We start from the raw sequence: 20,928 nt of genomic DNA, 5'->3' as shown, positions 1-20,928 counted from the left end.
ACACTGACAAGCTATTTGACAGGAAAGAATTTTCTATAGCCCCAGATTCCAGATGGCCAGATTATCTCTAGAGTGGTCTGTCTGCCAATTTTCCCTTGAAATGCATATTCTCCTGTTAAAACAGACAACAGACTATGGTAGCTTTGTTAGGGCTAATCAGTTTAAGGAACAGTTTCTACAATAACTGGTCAACTACAGATATTAACAAACAGTTGTCATTCATCTAACTTGGGTAGTAACACAGCCTACGACTATAATCCTGCCTTTGAATGATTTGGCTCAAATGCAGAAGTTGTCCATGGGGCAGGGGGCCAAAACCTGGAATCTACACATACAACCCTCAGACTGGAGTGATTTTTTAAAATTGTTTGGCCTCAGTTTTGGATCAGATTTCCTTTCTTAATACCTGGTGGGAAATCTACAATGACTATATAGTGGCTTTTACTGAAATCTCCAAGGTATGGAAGAATATGAGATCCAAATGCCAGAGCTTCCCTCAGTGGTCGTGATAGGCCACATGCAAATCAGCAGCAGGTACCAATCTAACAGCCTGCTCAGGGCCCTCCAAGACGACCACGTTACTGGATGAAGCCCTTCCTGCACCCAAACAATCCCACATAAAAACATGACAGGTTGCCCTAAAACAGACTTTTGATGGAATTATCTGTGATACCCAATTTCATCACTCTCCCCAAAATTTTCAACCTCCACAAAGATCCAAACCACACTGCAGCTGGTCAATAAAGGCAGATGTAATCCTTCTGTGGAAGTCTTGGAACTATACCTCAATGCCCCTTTGAGGTTTTTGGGTTTTTTTTTTATTTTTTTCTTTTGTAGAGACAGGGTCTCACTATGTTGCTCAGGCTTGTCTGGAATTCCTGGGCTCAAGCATTCTGACTGCCTCAGCCTCCCAAAGTGCTGGGATTACAGGCACGAGTCATTGCACCTGGCTGATTTTATTTTTGTTTGAGACAGGGTCTCCCTCTGTTGCCCAGGCTGGAGTGCAGCGACGTGATCATAGCTCACGGCAATATCAAACTCCTGGGCTCAAGCGATCCTCCTGCCTCAGCTTCCGATGTTACTAGGTGGGCCACAGGTGTGCACCACCACGCCTGGCTAATTTTTTGATTATTTTGTTGCCCAGGCTGGTCTCAAACTCCTGGGCTCAAGCAATCCTCCTGTCTTGGCCTCTCAAAGTGCTGGCATTACAGGCATGAGCCACTGCACCCAGCTCAAGGTTTTTTCTTGTTTGTTTGGTTGCCTTTTACATAGATGGGGTCTCACCATGTTGCCCAGGCTGGTCTTGAACTCCTGGGCTCAAGAAATCCTCCCGCCTCAACCTCCCAAAGTGCTAGAATTACAGGTGTAAGCCTTATTTACCATACATTTCCTTTTGAAAAGCATATGATTAGGGATAGACAGGTTTTAAGAAGCTATAAGACTGTCCTAAAGTGTTTTAATTAATTATGTTTGGCCACATTTTAAATCACTCTTAAAACATTTTAGCTCTCCGGGCCAGGGTAATCTATTTAAACTTTAAATTGCGTTTCTTCTGTAGTGGCATCAGTGTGTGCAAGAAGTGGGCTTGGAAGGACTGTTTTTATTTACATCTAGTCAATCTGCAATCTTTGTTGGCAAGGCCCACATGACTGCTCCAGGCTACTTTACAATATGTACAAACATGCCGGGAGTGATGGCTCACGCCTGTAATCGCAGTACTCTGGGAGGCCGAGGAGGGTGGATCACTTGAGGTCAGGAGTTCAAGATCAGCCTGACCAACATAGTGAAAACCCATCTCTACTAAAAAAATACAAAATTAGCCGAGCATGGTGGCGCACACCTGTAATCCCAGCTACTCGGGAAGCTGAGGCAAGAGAATCACATGAACCCGGAGGCAGAGGTTGCAGTGAGCTGAGATCGCACCACTACAATTCAGCCTGGGGACAAGAGTGAAACTCCGTCTCAAAAAAAAAAATACACACACACAGCATTATATGTATATATACACAAACACAGCGTTAGGTGGGTTGAATGTGGAGGTGGTAACCATCAGTGCACCACCATAAATATTGTTGGGAAAAAAATATTGGTACTCAGTGGTATGGTGTTGGGCTATCAAAAACTAAAGTCTAAAATCTAGTAAACTTGAGGTAGAATACTCAAAATGATGAATAACTGAGTCTATTTCAGCTTCTCTGTAAGAGAATTCATGTTGACAGACAATGATTAAATCATGTAAGTTATAAATTAAACAAAGAATTCTATTTTGCACTCTAGTCCTTATCACATTTGAACACATTTAGATTAAAATCTTAAAGTCAGGGGGAGCCTGAACACAACCACTGACATGTTATCAATCCACCTTTGAGTCTACCAACTAGCTACAAAAAAATTGAGAATACTGTATTAACTAAAGCAGTGCTTCTATATAAAAAAAAAAAAAAAAAAAAAAAAAAATTCCAAAGCCCCATGTTTACACAGAAATGGATTCTAATTTGATTAACATTTTCTAAACAAGAGACCAATTAGCCTAGGCTCACAAATATTCGGTAAGAAACAGAAATTGTTTACTGTCCCCCAATAAAAATCCCTCAGTAATCTAAAAGTGAGAAAACTCAAATATTATGTATCAAAAGGCTTAGGTGTTAAGATGCTACACAGATACTGTAGTTTCTGTCTTTTTGGTCATTTCCTCCTGTTTTCAGATACTGGAAAAAAATTAAAAACCAAAACAAACCCCATCTTCTTCCTTAACATGATGGTACTACTAACAATTTCATTATTGCTTCTGGACTACTAAGAGAGAGAGAGCACTACCTGTGGGATCTGAACAATCTGAAGAGGGAGAGAAAAGATGCTACAGTGAACCAGTCAAGGACTATATAAAACAAGCTTGTATTTCTGGCTACTCGTCTGGCTCTTTCATTTGAGACAAAACAAACAAAAAACCTAAGAGCAAATAGGGATGAAGAAATGAATTAAGCCAGGGGTTCTTACCCTTTTTTGGGTCATGAATTCCTACAGGAATCTGATGAAAGCTATGGACATCTTCCCCAGAAAAATATTCACATAATATTTTGCATATAACATAAGGGGAATGTAGACTTCTTCAAAACTATTTATAGACCCAAGGTTAAGAGCCACTGAATTAAATCTGGTTTAGCCTGCCCTTAGCAGCAGCTTAAAATTCAGAGATTATCTGCTGCTGGGAAAAAGGTAGGAAGGGAGGGGGAAAAAATGTTGCAGTTAAATATAGTCAAGGGCTATACACAGCAAGGCCACGAAGCAAGCCAGACAGTGCTCCCAATGTGTCCTTACCTGTCAAAGGCTGGCTGAGTTCCGCCTGCACTTTACCCTTCGCTGATCCTTCCAGAGGTAAACCTCTGTCCCCTTTGTAGAGTTTCGGTTTAAATGGAGAATCTTTCTCTTTACCTTTTGATCCTTTAGGCCGGCCTGCTTGCTTCTTCTTGGATTTGCCATCCCCCTTCACACCCAGTAGTGGATGGACTTCTGCAGGACAGACAGGCATGGAAAGGAATCCACATGACACCAGTCCCATCACCCCAACCACAATTTTGTTGAGCAAAGAATGTTGCTTTGTGTCCCGGATCAATTAATAATTATAAAGAGAAAAGTCTGTCTTATTTGTGTAACTACAAAACAGTGGCCATTAAATGAGAGATAGTTGCTTGGTCAAAAGGCACACATGGCTTATATCAAGCTTGTGCAATCTGTGGCCCACAAGCTACCTGCGGCCCAGGACAGCTTTGAATGTGGCCCAACACAAATTCATAAATTTTCTTAAAACATTGTAAGTTTTTTTGCAAATTTTAAAATCTCATCAGCTATCATTACTGTTAGTATATTTTATATGTGGCCCAAGACAATTATTCTTCCAATGTGGCCCAGGGAAGTCAAAAGATTGGACACCCCTGGCTTACATGTTCATGCCAAGTCACGGTGACTCTAAATTGAACAAGTAGCTGAAAGATGCAGTGATACTATTAAACCAAGCCAGAAGAAGGAACACACATACACGCACACACACATACACAGAGAGGCATGTGAGAGCAGAAAGAGAATGGGCTTTGGAATTAGAGAGACTAGAATGAGAATCCTGACTCCACCACTTCCTGTGAGACTTTAGGCAAGTTACAGAACCTCTTACACGTAACCTCAGCCTAAATTTTCTCCTTTAAAAAGCAGGTAAAACAACTTGCAGGGTTGATGTAAAAGTCAGCAATGGTATATATACCAAAGAGTGTCTGAAACAGAGTAGACACAGAAATCAGTAACATCAGGAAAATATGTAGTTGCAAAATGTGATCCGCAGTTAGCTAAAAGAGAAGAGGAAGGGCCGGGTGCGGTGGTTCACACCTGTAATCCCAGCACTTTGGGAGGCCGAGGTGGGTGGATCACTTGAGGTCCGGAGTTTGAGACCAGCCTGGCCAAAATGGCAAAACCCCATCTCTACTAAAAATACGAAAATTAGCCAGGCATGGTGGTGCATGCCTGTAGTCCCCGCTACTCAGAAGGCTGAGGCAGAAGAACTGACTGAACCTGGGAGGTGGAGGTTTCAGTGAACCAAGATCACGCCACTCCACTGCAGCCTGGGCAACTGAGCAAGACCCTGCCTCAAAAAAAAAAAGAAAAAAACATAGAAGAGGAAGGAGGATGCTCAATAGTAAACGCACACCCCCATCCACCCCTACCTATCCCAAGACATGATAATAAAGGATTCCCAGGTCAGACTGTAAAAGGTGGCAGGAAGGATGAAATGATTGTCCAAGTCTAACTAGTACTTTACATCTAATAAAACCACTCTATGGGGAAAAATTTGAAAGAATGGTGTAATAAACTCTGAGCCGGCTGTCAGAAGAATTAAAGTGCAGCATCTTAGGCAAAGTACTGAAGGGCAGAATTTCTCCATTTTAAGAGAGAAGTGAACACAGATGCAATCATTATAAAGTTGTAAAGCACTATAAAATAGACTCATGGGAAAATTCCTCTAAGGTAAAATCGCTGAAACAGGAAATTACCAGATTGAGCTGGGGAGCAGAGAGCGGCATCTGTCAGGCCAGAGGGAGAAGATGCAGCTCTTACCATCATTTGGTACTCCTTGAAGTTCTATATTGGTTGTTTTGGGCTTCTTCTTAGGTGGCTGGGACCCATCTGCTGAGGACTGCCTCTTCTTCTCTGAACTAGCCCCTTCATCCATCAAGGAGGTTTGGACTGCATCCGGTGGGGGGCCGTAAGGATTTTCTTCTGGGTCTTCTACCTCAGGGGCAATGGGTAAATACAATAGAGCCTTTGAATCTTCCAGCTCTTCATCACTATTTGGAGCAGGATCAGACAAGGGATTGGAAAAAAGAGGAGATAGTTGCTTAAACCATGAGCCCTTCCTCTATCACCTATATTAAGCATAAGCAACAGGTATGGATCTAGAACTTTAAGAAAGCAAAGATGAATAAAAGAGAATCAGACAATGTAATTGATAAAATTGGTGATAAAGATAAACAGGATAAATAAATTATTGTGGTTCCTTAAAATTCTGTATCAGGGAGAAGTGAAGGGAAAATAGGACTAGAGAAGAAAGGCTACATTGGATTTCTTGTACACCAAATGAGTTATCTCTTTTAGCTAATAAGCAGACAGGACTGAAGGGATAGGCCGGGGAGCTGTGGAGTACTCCCCCAGAGACCAGGAGCAGCAGTAGCCAAGGTGCCCAGCCTTCCGGGCCGGCTCACCTGCTACAGAAGGCAGCGATAGGGTCCACGCTGGTGACATCCACTTCCTCATCTTCTGCAGCATCAGCCCCTGACAAGACAGACACACAGGAGATGTTTGAGAAGTGAAAAACTGCTTTTTATTTGCAGCTTCAAGGTTTTCATAAGCTGAAGTTCCAGAGAAAGGAGGAAAACCAAACAGTTCACTTAATCATTTAACAAATATGTGCTGAATTTCCACCCTATGCTAGGCACTGAAAATAGTGCAATGACCCAGAAATAGTTGGGAACAGCTCTTCAGTAAAAGGTTCAGAGTCTAACTGGGGAGACAGATAGTTTCCACTTAATACAGTAATGGTATGTGTAATGTGCTCAGGATATGGGAAGGAGGAACAATTGATGTGGAAATCTGGGAAGGTTTGACAGAAGGTAACCCTAGAATCTAGAACATTCTGCTTCCCTGGAGGTCCTCCTAAAACACATTAGGCATGCAAGTTATCTAATATCACAAAAGTGAGGACCAGCACTTTCAAACTAGAGAACCAACCTCATTCCCAATCCCCTGATTCCTGGCACCATCAAGTGTCTCAGGAGTCAATAATCTGGCATTAATTACTCACTGGCAGTGCCAACTGAGCATCCTAAGCATTCACCCGCACAAACCTTACTATGTTATAAAGCCCTGTGTTAGATAAAACGTCAAATCTTTATTCTTAAGGAGCTCCTATCTAGAAATTCAGAATAGATAAAATCAGTCATAATCATAATGGAAATTAATATCTTAGTGCTTATTATGGCCTAGGCATATATACTAAGTGCTTTACATAAATTATTTCACTTACTCCCCACAACCCTAAAAAGCAGGTACTATTATTATCCCTATTTTACAGATGAGGAAATTCAGTTTAAGTAGTATTTTGCCCAAGGCAGTCTGACTTCAGAGCCCAGGCTCTTGACCCTTCTCTTACTGACAAAGGAGTGATGTTGTTGGAAGTCAGGGACCCTGAACGGAGGGACTGGCTGAAGCCGAGGCAGAAGAACATAAATTGTGAAGATTTCATGGACATTTATTAGTTCCCCAAATTAATACTTTTATAATTTCTTACACCTGTCTTTACTCTAATCTCTGAACATAAATTGTGAAGATTTCATGGACACTTATCACTTCCCCAATGAATATCTTTGTGATTTCCTATGTCTGTCTTTACTTTAATCTCTTAATCCCATCATCTTTGTAAACTGAGGAGGATGAATGTTGCCTCAGGACCCTATGATTTTATCAACTGCACAAATTGTTTGTAGAGCATGTGTGTTTGAACAATATGAAATCTGGGGCATCTTAAAAAAAGAACAGGATAACAGCAATATTCAGGTAACAAGAGAGGTAACTTTGAACTGGCCGCCGGTGGGCCGGACGGAACAGAACTATATTTCTCCTCTTTCATGAGCAAATAGGAGAAATATCGCTAAATTCTTTTTCTCAGCAAGGAACATCCCTGAGAAAGAGAATGCACCCTGAAGGTAGGCCTACAGACGGCCCCTTTTAAGGCGTCCAGTCCACGTCTTTTATGGTCGAAGCTGAAGGGATGAAATAAGCCCCGGTCTCCTATAGCGCTCCTAGGCTTATTAGGATGAGAAAAATTCCCACCTAACAAATTGTGGTCAGACAGGTTATCTGCTCTCAAACCCTGTTTCCTGAGATGTTATCAATGACAATGCGTAGGGGAAACTTCATTAGCAATTTTAATTTCACCTCATCTGGTGGTCCTGTGATCTCGCCCTGCCTCCGTTTGCTTTGTGATATTTTATTACCTTGTGAAGTATGTGATCTCTGTGACCCACACCCCTATTCGTGCACTACCTCCCCTTTTGAAAACTGCTAATAGAAACTTGCTGGTTTTACGGCTCGGGGAACATCACGGATTCTTCCGACATGTGATGTCTCCCCCGGACAACCAGCTTTAAATTTCTCTCTCTTGTGCTCTTTCCCTTTATTTCTCAACCCAGCCGAGACACTTGGGAAATAGAAAAGAACCCACGTTAAACATCGGGAGCGGGTTCTCCCGACAGAGTGACAGAATACACGGGAAAAGCTGAGCACCCTTAGCATGGTGAGTTCTTTGCTAGGTGCTGCATGTATGTCCTCAGTCATCTGCAATTAATCAGGAAATACACAATGATACGTTAAGAGAGCTGCTTGAGCCCTGGGAATATCCATATAAGCCCTTAGTTAACACCTTATAAATTAGGGCTCTCCAAATACCATGGAGATTGTGTAAGCTTAAAGAAAAAAGAAGGCCAGGTTCATAGGCCAGGCACAGTGGCTCATGTCTGTAATGCCAGCACTTTCGGAGGCCAAGGCGGGTGGATCACCTGAGGTCAGGAGTTCCAGACCAGCCTGGTCAACATGGTGAAACTCCATCTCTACTAAAAATACAAAAAATTCGCTGGGCATGGTGGCAAGCACCTGTAATCCCAACTACTCAGGAGAATCGCTTGAACCCAGAAGGCAGAGGTTGCAGTCAGCCAAGATCACACCATTGCATCCAGCCTGGGCGACAAGAGCGAAACTGTCTCAAAAAAAAAAAAAAAGTGGGGTGGAAAGGGGACATTTTAGATGAAGTGCTGAAATAAATTTACAACACAAATGAAGAATATTAAGTAAAGCAATCATTTTCCCTTTAGGAAATCCTGTCTGCAATTGAGAAATATTACCTGTCTGCTCAGGCTCACTCTTATCTTCATCTTCAATATCAAACTCTGATTCCCTTTCTTCATATTCTACATTTTCATCCAATTCTTTGAAGTCTGGTGCAAATGCACTCCAGTTTTCCTATACGACAAAATATACTACTTAACTATACGTGAAAGCAATAATCTGTAATCTACACATTAATGATAAAATGAAAGATCTGAGCATGAAAGGAATTCACAATTCTTAGATTAAATTTGGCAGATAAGAAAAAAATGGGTATCTGTAAGTTTTACTAGCTTAGGTATTTTCTATCTTAAATGTTCTAAGTTTTTAACTGTAGCTCTTTTGAGTCACTGCCTTCTTTGCTCATTTTAGGAATTCTGAGATAAAATGTTAAATTTTCTTGTAAGTACACTGATTACAAATGTAATTTAAAGGTGTTCAAAGTAAAATTAAGATATAAAACAGAAACTGAGCTGAAAGTAAGAAAAGCAAAAGAAAACGTATCTCAAATAAATAATAGAAAATGCAACAGAAAGTTCACTAGAGCCTCTCCCTAAAAAGAGCCAGAAAACCAACTTGGGACCAAGACCTTCCCACCAAAATAAAGTGCAACTAGATGCACTGAACCTATGTAATTTAGGTTGTGAGAATCATACGCAAAAGAAAATAAATAAGGTAATTTTTAGCTTCCCATGTATAAAGTTCTTTGATAAAAAGAAGGGGTATCTAGTTTCAAAGCAAGTAAAATAGAATACTTACTACTTGATTCTGTGCCCAGATAGAGACCACTCCACTGGAGATGGATGCTATGATGGGTCGAACAGGATGCCACTAAGTTTTAGTGAAGGAAAGAAAAATAGGTTGTTAAGAACAGATTCCAGATTTTTTGGATTATGTGACTAACAAGAGCAATGTCCTAATGTACTTACAGCTACATCCAAGAGGAGTTCTCCTCTCGTCCCATGGAGAATCTTCACCAGGTTGCCAATGCTCTTCTCCCAGATGTATAGGGCGTGCTGCCGTGCAGAACCTGCCACGATGTACTCCCCATCTCCAGAGAAACAACATTTCTTCCATGGGGTCCTAAAGGACAAGGAAAGTACCAAGGAGAGCTGGAACTCAAGCCCAGGTCATGAATGATCACATATTCTTCTAGGCTGTGATACATACCTATTCACCAAATCCTGCAATTTCTGCATAGGTTCAGGCTCTCCATCTCTTCCACATGTTAAGATTTCTCTGCCATCATAAACTCTGATTATTCGATCTGCTGTGTTAATTAAAAAGCAACTACAGGAAGGATAAAAATATCAACATCAGAGGTCAGAAATCTGTTCCTTAGTACTACAAGATGACTAATAAACTGGGGAAGAACTGAGGAAAAATCTAAGTACTAGACTAGAATATTTATATATCTACTTGTCTTCTCCCTAACCAAAATGTAATTTGAAGTGGGGGTATGTTTTATACTTCCTGTGTATCCCTAAACCCAAAATATACAAACTGTCAGTATTAACTAAGTTCCAAGACCTCTCTACTGAAACCAGCTTGCTAAATTCACAAGTTTACAGTGAAATGGATATAAATACTTCATTTCTCTGGTCTGTTTTACATATAATATATTCTTCTAAATGAGGTAATAAACTAAATATGTCATTTTGTCATTTTTACTGTAATGACATTGAAAATCTTAGAAATCTGTATAAAATTTTAGTTATTTCATCACTTTCTTACAGACATCACTGACTATAATCTTTTCTTAATTCAAGAGAATTTTGAACATTAATATCCTCTAAGTCAGCTATCTCCAACGTTTTTGGCACCAGACTGGTTTTGTGGAAGACAATTTTTCCACGGACCAGGCTGGCAGGAGGGTTACGGTTTCAGGATGAAACTGTTCCACCTCAGATCATCAAGCATTAGATTCTCATAAGGAGCATACAACCTAGATCCCTCACATGTGCAGTTCAAAATAGGGTCCGTGCTCCTGTGAGAATCTAATGCTGCTGCTGTTCTGACAGGAGGCAGAGCTCATGTGGTAATGTTCACCTCCAGCTGTGCAGCACGGTTCCTAATAGGCCAATACTGGTCCATGGCCCGGGGGTTGGGGACCCCTGCTCTAAGTCATGTATGGGTGTTCCTAAACAAAATAGGAGGACTATTACCTCTTACTGACAACCTATTTCCTATTTCTGTTGATATATTCTATGACTTCTAACTAGGTAACCAACCTTACCAGAATAACATCCAAAATTAAAAGGGTAAATAGGCTGTATTCAGTTACAACGTGAATTTGATGACATCAGTTCTGATGATAATAACAGTTATTATATACCCAGTGCTTACTATATGCCAGGCATTTTGGTTCTAAGCACTGACCATTTACTTATTTTTCTGTAAAGTAACCGCCTGATAACCTCCAGATAAAGAAGATGTAACTACTGCAGGAAATGTTATGAACTCAAAACCAGATATTGTAAGTTTCTAAAACCTTAAGTAATTTTTTTAAAAGCTTAATATACATGAAATCTGCAAATTTCCATGTATTTTTGCAATCTACTCATTCTTAAAACTGTCCCTAAAAAGGTAAGATTTCACTCACCTCCCCTTCCGGGCAAACTCAATTGACTTAATGGCCGTGGTATTGCTTGTTCCAGTTGTTACTCTGAAGGAAGCAACAAGATCCTGAGAATCTGTTTTTAGGACCAAAATCTAAAGTTTAAAGGAGGGGGGAGAAAAGTAAGTGTTCCAATAACTAACAGTAATTACATTTGGCTTGTTTCTAATACTGCATAAAGACTGGGTAAAAATGCAAATATCTCTATTCCATATATTTAACCTGATTAGCTGGTATTGCTGTTTTGCCTTCTTAAATGAGACAAGGTCTTAATCTATTTTTTTTTTCTTTTTTTTTTGAGACAGAGTTTCACTCTTGTTACCCAGGCTAGAGTGCAATGGTGCAATCTGAGCTCACCGCAACCTCTGCCTCCTGGGTTCAAGAGATTCTCCTGCCTCAGCCTCCTGAGTAGCTGGGATTACAGGCATGCGCCACTACGCCTGGCTAATTTTGTATTTTTAGTAGAGGCGGGGTTTATCCATGTTGGTCAGGCTGGTCTCAAACTCCCAACCTCAGGTGATCCGCCCACCTCAGCCTCCCAAAGTGCTGGGATTACAGGCATGAGCCACCACGCCTGGCCAATTTATTCTTAAAATATTATGTTTAGCATTATTCACAATAGCCAAAATATAGAAGCAACCCAACTATCCACTGACAGATAAGCCATATAAACAAAAGTGGTATATACATAAAATGGAGTATTATTGAGCCTTGAAAAGGAGGAAAATTCTGACACATGCTACAACATGGATGAAACTTGAGGACATTAAACTAAGTGAAATAAGCCAGTCACAAAAGGGCAAATACTATATGAGGTACTTGGAGTAGTCAAATTCTTAAAAAGAGAAGGTCAAAGGGTGTTTCTAGGGGCTGGCAGAGAGCAGGGAATGGGAAATTATGATTCAACAGGTACAGAATTCCAGTTTTACAAGATGAAAAGATTTCTAAAGATGGATGGTGATCACTGCACAACAGAGTGAATGTACATTAATACCACTGAACTGTACAGTTAAATATGGCTGAAATGGTAAAATTTACGCTGTGTGTATTTTATCACAATTTCTTAAAAATTGCCTTTCTAGGCCGGGAGCAGTGGCTCACACCTATAATCTCAGCACTTTAGGAGGCCAAGGCAAGCGGATCACCTGAGGTCGGGAGTTTAAGACCAGCCTGATCAACATGGAGAAATCCCATCTCTACTGAAAATACAAAATTAGCCAGGCATGGTGGTGAATGCCTGTAATCCCAGCTACTTGGGAGTCTGAGGCAGAGAATCGCTTCAAGCCAGGAGGCAGAGGTTGCGGTGAGCCGAGATCATGCCATTGCACTCCAGCCTGGGCAACAAGAGCGAAACTCCGTCTTAAAAAAAAAAAAAAAAAAAAAGCCTTTCTAAGGCCAGGTGCAGTGGCTCACACCTGTAATCACAGCACTTTGGGAGGCTGAGGTGGACAGATCACTTAAAGTCAGGAGTAATCCCAGCTACTCAAGAGGCTGAGGCAGGAGAATCGCTTGAACCCAGGAGGTGGAGGTTGCAGTGAGCCGAGATCATGCACTGCACTCCAGCCTGGGCAACAGAGTAAGCCTCCATCTCAGAAAAAAAAAAAAAAAAAAAAAAGCAAAATTGCCTGTCTAAAATAGCCATGAAATTATACTAGCCCATGTGCCCCAGTCAAAACATAAAAATAAAAATAAATCAAGATGCCCAGTGGAACTACTCTAAGCATGAAAAGAACCTTTAAAGGTCACCTGACCTGACTTCTTATTCCACAGAAGAAACACCTTCTGCAATGTATTCCAGAGAAAAGGGCCTACACATTCCAAAAGGCAAGGTCAGAAGTTTAACAAGAAGGAAAAAGAAGAGTAAGTCTCACTACTGTAAGCTAAGTTGGCCTGAATTATACAATCTTTTACAAAACCAAATATTAAGACATTTTGATCAGCAGTGTTCCAGTTGATAACATGACACTGAAATTTTATAATTTCATAATGGCCCTTCATTACTAGCATCCAGTAAAGGTCCTTCCATGCTTTTCTAGGTCAAATAATCTCTATCACTCTAAATCCAAAGATCAAAAATTATTGTTAAGCGATGGAGGAAAATTAGACTACATTTGCTGCAGGAAGGAACTGTGCTTAGTCCAAGAATAAAAAAATTTTCAAAGGAAACAAAACAAGTAAACATTAAATGAGCCAGTGTACAAGATGCCTGATTTGCCGGCTTTTAGGCTTACCTTGCCTTTTGCGTTTCCTGTATAAATATATTCCCCTCGCCTATCAAAAGATGCCACAACGTTCAAATCGGAGTCATCATCCACCGGCAGAACAACATGTTTGGAATCTGAAAGGGTCAACATGACAGGAGCAGATTTCATGGGACACACGAGAACCTTGTTCCTGTTTAAAAATACGAACAGTACATTGGCTGTTGCTTTGGTATCAGCAAGCTGATTCCCTGTCCTTTTCCCTGATCCCTGTCCATACCCTCATCAACTTGCCAAGCCCAAGCAAATTTGAAACAGTGAAAAAGCATAAAATCCACAGATCTAGTAACAGGGAAAATTCTGAGTAAAATTAGTCTTGATGAAATAACACATAATCATTAAAAAAAAAAAAATAAGAGACCGGTGCAGTGGCTCACACCTGTAATCCCAGCACTTTGGGAGGCTGAGGCGGGCAGATCACTTGAGGTCAGGAGTTTGAGACCAGCCTGGCCAACACGGTGAAACCGCGTCTCTACTAAAAATACAAAAACTTACCCAGATGTGGTGCCTATGCCTGTAATCCCAGCTACTCGGGAGGCTGAGGCAGGAGAATCACTTGAAAACAGGAGGAGGAGGGTGCAGTAAGCTGGGACTGTGCCATTGCACTCCAGCCGGGGCATCGCAGCAAGACTCCGTCACAAAAAAATAAAAATAAAAATTTCTTTTTTAAAAAATTTAAATTTAAAAAAAAAGTATTCAGGGCCAGGTGCAGTGGCTCATGCCTGTAATCCCAGTACTTTGGGAGGCCGAGGCAGGCAGATCACGAGGTCAGGAGTTCGAGACCAACCTGGCCAACATGGGGAAACTCCATCTCTACCAAAAATACAAAAATTAGCTGGGCATGGTGGCACGCGCCTGTAGCCCCAGCTACCCGAGAGGCTGAGGCAGGAGAATCTTGAACCCGGGAGGCAGAGGTTGCAGTGAGCCAGATCACGCCACTGCACTCCAGCCTGGGTGACAGAGCAGGACCCTGTCTCAAAAAAAAAAAAAAAAAGAGAAAGAAAGAAATGTATTCAGTAGAGCCAACCTAGACAGAAAGATTATTTTATGTAGAAGTTTTGAAGAGATGCGTATTTGCCTTCTAAAACCATAAACTAAAATTATCATGAGCCCATTCCATATAATCCATATAGAATTAGACCCCACCCCCGGAGAGAAATTGCTTAGACATACTGATCTCGCGGATGATACTGGACTTTTAAGATGGGTGAAGGGAATCGAAACCTCTGGTCACAGTCGCCTGAAAGAACATCCCACTGTGATACTATGTTATCAGTGGAAGCACTCACGAGCTTATGACCGTCTCGGCTCCAGCTGAGGAAAAACAGGGGTAATTTAGCACATATTCTAGGTATACCGTACCACTCTCAGGAATAAACTGTGTAAGTCACACACACTGCTGCAAATTGCACAGGTCAACAATGTTTCTGGTTTTGTTCTGCTTATACTCAAATCCACAAGCTTTTGCAACTAGGCAATAAATAAGAATGTTTTCATGACATTTTATTATCTAGTAATGAAAGCTCATAATATTTCAAGATAAAACTATAAAGTGACTCAGTGAAATAAGAGAAAAACATCTTAGAAGAGTCTAAAAATCAGCTGGCCTTTAAGGTTGACATATTTGAACTTTCTGAAGTTATCTCAGAAGTTGCACCATCATGGTATAAACAAAACAAAAAAAAGGTAAGTATCTGTTATTTAAAATAATTTTAAAAGAAACTGAGAAAGAATTAATTCCTTCTGCTAAGTACAGATAAACACACTGGACATCATATATAAAACACAAAAAAGTTCTGAAGACAAAGGACAGACAAGCCAGAGACTGCAGACTCTTAAGGATGACACAACAGTGAAATCCCGGAATTTTCTTTCTGCCTCATGTTCTCCGTTCCGGGTGAAGGAGAAGCCAACAACCTGGTAATGCTAGTGGACACACACAAAAATCCCCAACAAGAGCCTGCTTTCTCCAGCTAAGGGACCAGAAAAGGACAGCCTGGCAAGACAGAAAACTTCAAGACAATAAACAATCTACTCCAGCCAAACATCACAGAAAAGAACTGCAAATCCCCCTCTTAGCCAGGTTCAAGCAGATAGCCTAGCTTTCACCTTTATCCAGCTATAACAAGTCACCCTCCCCACCTCACTGGGATGGTGTCCAAGAAGGCTCAGTAGGGAATCAGATTTGCATTACCACCAGCAGTAATGAGGTTGCACCACCATGGTGTCAGAGGACACACAGAGAGAAGGAACAAGGAACTCCTATCCTTCCCAGACAGGATGTCATCAGCAGAGAGACCTAGTAGAGAGCCTAAACTTTCAATCCCCCCCACCAGTAACAAGGCCAAGTAAGAAGAAACCTGGACTTTCACCCGCCTCTGGCAGTAACAAGATGGCACACTCCATTCCCCTGTGCAGTATCAGAGGAGGCCTGCTAAACTATAAGATTTAAATAAGATCTATAGGCTGGGCGCAATGGCTCACACCTGTAATCCCAGCACTTTGGGAGACCGAGGCAGGCAAATCACTTGAGGCCAAAAGTTTGACACCAGCCTGGCCATATGGTAAAACCCTGTTGTCTACTAAAAATACACAAAATTAGCCAGGCACGGTGGTATGCACCTGTAGTCCCAGATACTCGGGAGGCTGAGGCAGGAGAATTGCTTTAACCTGGGAGGCGGAGGTTACAGTGAGCCAAGATGGCACCACTGAGCTCCAGCCTAGGCAACACAGTGAGACTGTCTCAAGAAAAAATAAAAAATAAATAAGATCTACAGTCTCATAATACCCAAAATGCCCAGGTTTCAAATGAAAATCACTTGTCAACTCAAGAACAAAGAAAATCTCAACTTGAGTAAGAAAAGACAATCAATAGACACTAATACAGAGATGACATAAATGTTAGAATTATCTGACAAGGATTATAATGTAGCCATCATAAAAATGCTTCAACAAACTATTATGAACAGGCCTGAAACAGATGGGGAAAAAAACCCAGAAAATCTTAGCAAAGAAATAGAAGATACAGAGAAGAACCAAATGGGAATTTTAGAACTGAAAAATATAGTAACAGAAATAAACTCAATAGATGAATTCAGCAGCCAATGGAGGAAAAAAAGGGAAAGAATCAGCAAACTGGAAGATGGAATAAAAACTACCCAATCTCAATACAGAGAAAATAGACATATATATATGATGTGTCTGTGTGTGTATATATGTGTATACATATATATGTGTGTGTGTGTGTGTGTGTGTATATATATATATATATATATACATACACAGAGCCTCAGAACTATAACAAAAGATCTAATACTCATGTCATCAGAATCCTGGAAGGAAAGAATACAGACGTGGATGTTAAGGTATTTGAAGATATAATGGCTGAAATTTTCCTAAATCTGGCAAGAGATAAAAAACCTACAGATTCAAGAACATCAACTAGGATGAGCCCAAAGAAATCCACTCCAAGAAACACAGACAAACTTCTGAAAACTAAAGACAACGAAAAACTCTTGAAAGCTGCAAGAGAAAAACGATGCCTTATCTATAGAGGAACAACAATGTGAATGAAAAGGGATTTCTCATCAGAAACCATGCAAGCCAGAAGGAAGTGGCACATTTTTCAAGCGCTAAAGAAAAGAACTGTCGGCCGGGCGCGGTGGCTCAAGCCTGTAATCCCAGCACTTTGGGAGGCCGAGACGGGCGGATCACGAGGTCAGGAGATCGAGACCATCCTAGCTAACACGGTGAAACCCCATCTCTACTAAAAAATACAAAAAACTAGCCGGGCGTGGTGGTGGGCGCCTGTAGTCCCAGCTGCTCGGGAGGCTGAGGCAGGAGAAAGGCGTGAACCCGGGAGGCGGAGCTTGCAGTGAGCTGAGATCCGGCCACTGCATTCCAGCCTGGGCGACAGAGCGAGACTCCGTCTCAAAAAAAAAAAAAAAGAAAAGAAAACTGTCATCCCAGGAATAAACAGGTAAACTGAGACATTTGTTGCTAGCAGACATACTCTAAAGTTGGCTACATAATGTTCAGAAAAGATTAAAGGAAGGGTTTAGAACATCAGGAAGGAAGAATGAATAATGAAGAGTACAAATACATGGGTAGATAAAATTACTTTTTCTCAGCCAGGTGTGGTGGCTCACGCCTATTATCTCAGCACTTTGGGAGGCCAAGGCAGGCAGATCACCTGAGGTCAGGAGTTTGAGACCAACCTGGCCAACATGGTGAAAACTCATCTGTACTAAAAATACAAAAATTAGCCAGGCATGGTAGCACATGCCTGTAATCCCAGCTACTTGGGAGCCTGAGGCTGTAGAATTGCTTGAAACCAGGAGGCAGAGGTTGCAGTGAGCTGAGATCGCGCCATTGCACTCCAGCCTGGGTAACAAGAATGAAACTCTGTCTCCGGAAAAAAAAAAAAAAAAAGGTGGGTGCGGTGGTTCACACCTGTAATCCCAGCCCTTTGGGAGGCCAAGGCGGGCGGATCACGAGGTCAAGAGATCGAGACCATCCTGGCCAACATGGTGAAACTCCATCTCTACTAAAAATACAAAAATTAGCTGGGCGTAGTAGTGTACGCCTGTAGTCCCAGCTACTCGGGAGGCTGAGGTTGGAGAATCACTTGAACCTGGGAGGCGGAGGTTGCAGTGAGCTGAGACCGCAGCATTGCACTCCAGCCTGGGCGACAAAGCAAGAATCTGTCTCAAAAAAAAAAAAAAAAAAAATTACTTTTTCTCTTCTTGAGTTTTGATGTTTGAAACACATATTTTAACACTGTCTTACGTGGGTCTCAATGTATGTAAAGCAAATATTTAAGACAATTCTATACAAGAAAGGACAAGGGGACAACGGGAAGGTAAGGTTTCTACACTTCACTTGAACTGGTAAAACGTTCACCAATACAACTTATCACCAGTAGACTGTGGTAAGTTATAAATGTATGATGTAAAACCTAGTGACCACTAAAGCTACACAAGGGTATACACTCAAAAACACTACAGATAAAGCAAAATGGAATTCTAAAAACTTGTCCAAGTAGCCCATAGGAAGGCAGGAAACAAAAACAAAAAACAAATGGAACAAGTAAAAAAGTAACCCAAAACCTATACTTTACCCAGGTTTTGAAATCAAGAGGAGATGCTATTGAGAAACTCAGCAGGCAATATAATCTTCATGATTAAGAACATGGCTCAAAAGTCAGACTTCTGCTCAAGCCTAGACATTACCACCTCCTAGCTGTGTGATCTTAGGCAAGTTACTTAAGTTTTATGGGCTTCAATTTCCTCATCTATAACACATGAATAAAAATGGTATCTACCTGCAGAAGGCTGTTGAGAGAATTTAAATTAATACATAAAAAATTCTTAGCCTGGCACATAATAAGTACTCAATGCCTGGTACATAATAAGTGCTCAAAAAAAAATTTATATCAGAGACAAAATAAATATATTCCCAGACTCAGGACTCAGGAACAGAGGAAGGCAGGGGTAAGCTAAGGTTATAAATATAGAGGGATTAAGTTAAAGCCTGCACACAAAAGGACTCTGGTGTCTCTCTTCTACCAGCTCTAGAATATCTATAGCCAGGCAATTAGTGAGTCCTTCTAGAGAATGTCAACTCTGAAGAGGCCTAAAGGTGTTAAAATGCAAAGGTGCACCAAAAAAAAGCCAATAGCTGGATGGATGATGATGATGATGGGAGGGTAAAAGGGTGGATGACGGGAGGGTAAAGGGTAAGTTAAAATTCAAATACACTGTAACAGGAAACCCAATTTCTGAAATTAATGAAAAAGCAATACACATTGTATTAGAAATACGAAGCTAAACAGCAGAAGAAATAGCCCCCAAAAATAGAAGTCTACTGGGAATGGCACAAGACTGAGAGTGAGGAGAAAAAAGGAACAGGTTTCGTTGCTATTCCTGTAGGCCTTTTAGCACAAATATACTATAGAACAAAATGTTAGCTATGATTCCGTTTTCCCTCTAACTCTTCTGTACTAGGGGGTGTGAGTTAAAAAAAAAAAAAAAAAAAACCTACTGCTACTGCACTATAATTTTTGTTTTCTTTCAGCAGCAAGCTTGTATTTCTGTCATAATGGAGGGAAATCTAAACTAAAAATTAAGTTATAAAGAAAAGTAAAAACTAAAAAAATAATTTACTCTTCAATTCCAAATTCCTATAAGCTCAAGAATAGAATTATCATATTTTCTCACAGCTTCTTTCCCAAAGACAAGATGGGCTTTTACTGATTCCAATGTGCTAAAAGTCTACCTATGGCCCCCATCACAGTGCTTTTAATTCTCCTCAGCATCCTAAAAAACGGGGGTGGCAAGCTCAAGCAAGAACAGCTCTCGGATAGCTCTCTCCTGGGCAGTTAATCCCATCTACAGCACCTCTGCTTGGGAGCTCCCTCTCTACTTGAGGTTAACTTTTGTTCCCTATACCTAACTTCTGTTCACCTACCTACTAATTCTGTTTTGTTTTTTAGTTTTTTTTTTCCAGATAGGGTCTCACTCTGTAGTCCAGGCAGATCTCGGCTCACTCAACTCCGCATAGCGGGTTCAAGCGATTCTCCTGCCTCAGCCTCCCAAGTAGCTGGGTTACAGGCCAACGTCACCATGCCTGGCTAATTTTTGTATTTTTAGGTAGAGACAGAGTTTCACCATGTTGTAGGGCTGGTTCTCAAACTCTGACCTCAAGTGAATTGGGTGAGCCTCAGCCTCTGAAAGTGCTGGGATTAAAGGCATGTAGCCACCGCGCCCAGCCAGTACCTACAGTTCTGCTTCTACATCCTGGGCCATTTTTTCTCATCTTTCATACATCACTTTTACTAATAGTTGAAGTCTAGCTATCAGGCCTACCCAAAACTTCCTCTTGGTAAAAATTTGTTTCCCTAATATGCTCAAATAAGGAACAGTTAAATCTATTATGGCATGTATACTATGCAATACCTATAGAACACAACTATTTAAAATAATGAGACAACAGAGAAATATCCACTATATGGTATTAGTGTAAAAGCAAGCTACAGAACAAAAAATATTTATTTTTGTTTAAAAACATATTATGTGGATATATGGATATTAATTTTTTTCCACAATAAAGATATAGATACTCTTATAGACGGATATATTCCACACTCTTTTAACAGTAGTTACCAAGAGTAGACAAAGGGCTTTCATTTGGTACTCTGCGTTATTAGTATTTTAACGCCGGGTGCAGTGGGCTTCACGGCCTGTAATCTCAGCACTTGGGAGGCCAAGGCGGGCGATTACCTGAGATCAGGAGGTCAGGACCAGCCCTGACAACATGGTGAAATCCCACCTCTACTAAAAATACAGAACCACTTAGCCGGAGCGTGGTGGCTGCTTCTTGTAATCCCAGTATCAAGGAGGCTGCGGCAAGGAGAAAGCACTTGAAACTGAAGGTGTAGGCTGCAGGAGCCAGATTGCACCACTGCACTCCAGCATGGCGACAGAGCAAGATCTTCTCAAAAAAAAAAAAAAAAAAAAAAAAAAAAAAAAAAAAACTTTTAAATTAATCAAGTATAGGTTTTGTGATTTTAAAATGTTAAAATGTTGGAGGGAGGGGTTGAAAAATCTCTCACTTTATATCCTTTGT

General features: G+C 40.9%; 1 protein-coding gene across 4 annotated transcripts in view; it reads right to left on the bottom strand.

Moving 5' to 3' along the window:
- Positions 1-20,928, bottom strand: part of RBBP5 (RB binding protein 5, histone lysine methyltransferase complex subunit) — a 37,796-nt gene that overhangs the window by 5,315 nt on the left and 11,553 nt on the right. For 2 of the 4 annotated variants that reach the window (XM_017880988.1, XM_017880989.1), the window contains exons 4-13: positions 14,476-14,616; positions 13,273-13,435; positions 11,027-11,136; positions 9,595-9,714; positions 9,354-9,507; positions 9,184-9,255; positions 8,442-8,559; positions 5,748-5,817; positions 5,104-5,333; positions 3,319-3,510 (exon numbers count right to left, since the gene is read on the bottom strand). In XM_017880988.1, the coding sequence (XP_017736477.1) occupies positions 3,319-3,510; positions 5,104-5,333; positions 5,748-5,817; positions 8,442-8,559; positions 9,184-9,255; positions 9,354-9,507; positions 9,595-9,714; positions 11,027-11,136; positions 13,273-13,435; positions 14,476-14,616 (1,370 nt within the window). The remainder of the gene's footprint in view (positions 1-3,318; positions 3,511-5,103; positions 5,334-5,747; positions 5,818-8,441; positions 8,560-9,183; positions 9,256-9,353; positions 9,508-9,594; positions 9,715-11,026; positions 11,137-13,272; positions 13,436-14,475; positions 14,617-20,928) is intronic. The other 2 variants (XM_017880990.1, XM_017880991.1) reach the window with 1 other exon arrangement.

The sequence above is a fragment of the Rhinopithecus bieti genome, unplaced genomic scaffold (genome assembly GCF_001698545.2).
Source record: "Rhinopithecus bieti isolate Rb0 unplaced genomic scaffold, ASM169854v2 scaffold_12049, whole genome shotgun sequence".
In the NCBI taxonomy this organism is placed as follows: domain Eukaryota; kingdom Metazoa; phylum Chordata; class Mammalia; order Primates; family Cercopithecidae; genus Rhinopithecus; species Rhinopithecus bieti.
The sequence above is the reverse complement of the archived record's forward strand: the minus strand, read 5'-3'. Positions and strand labels throughout refer to the sequence as shown.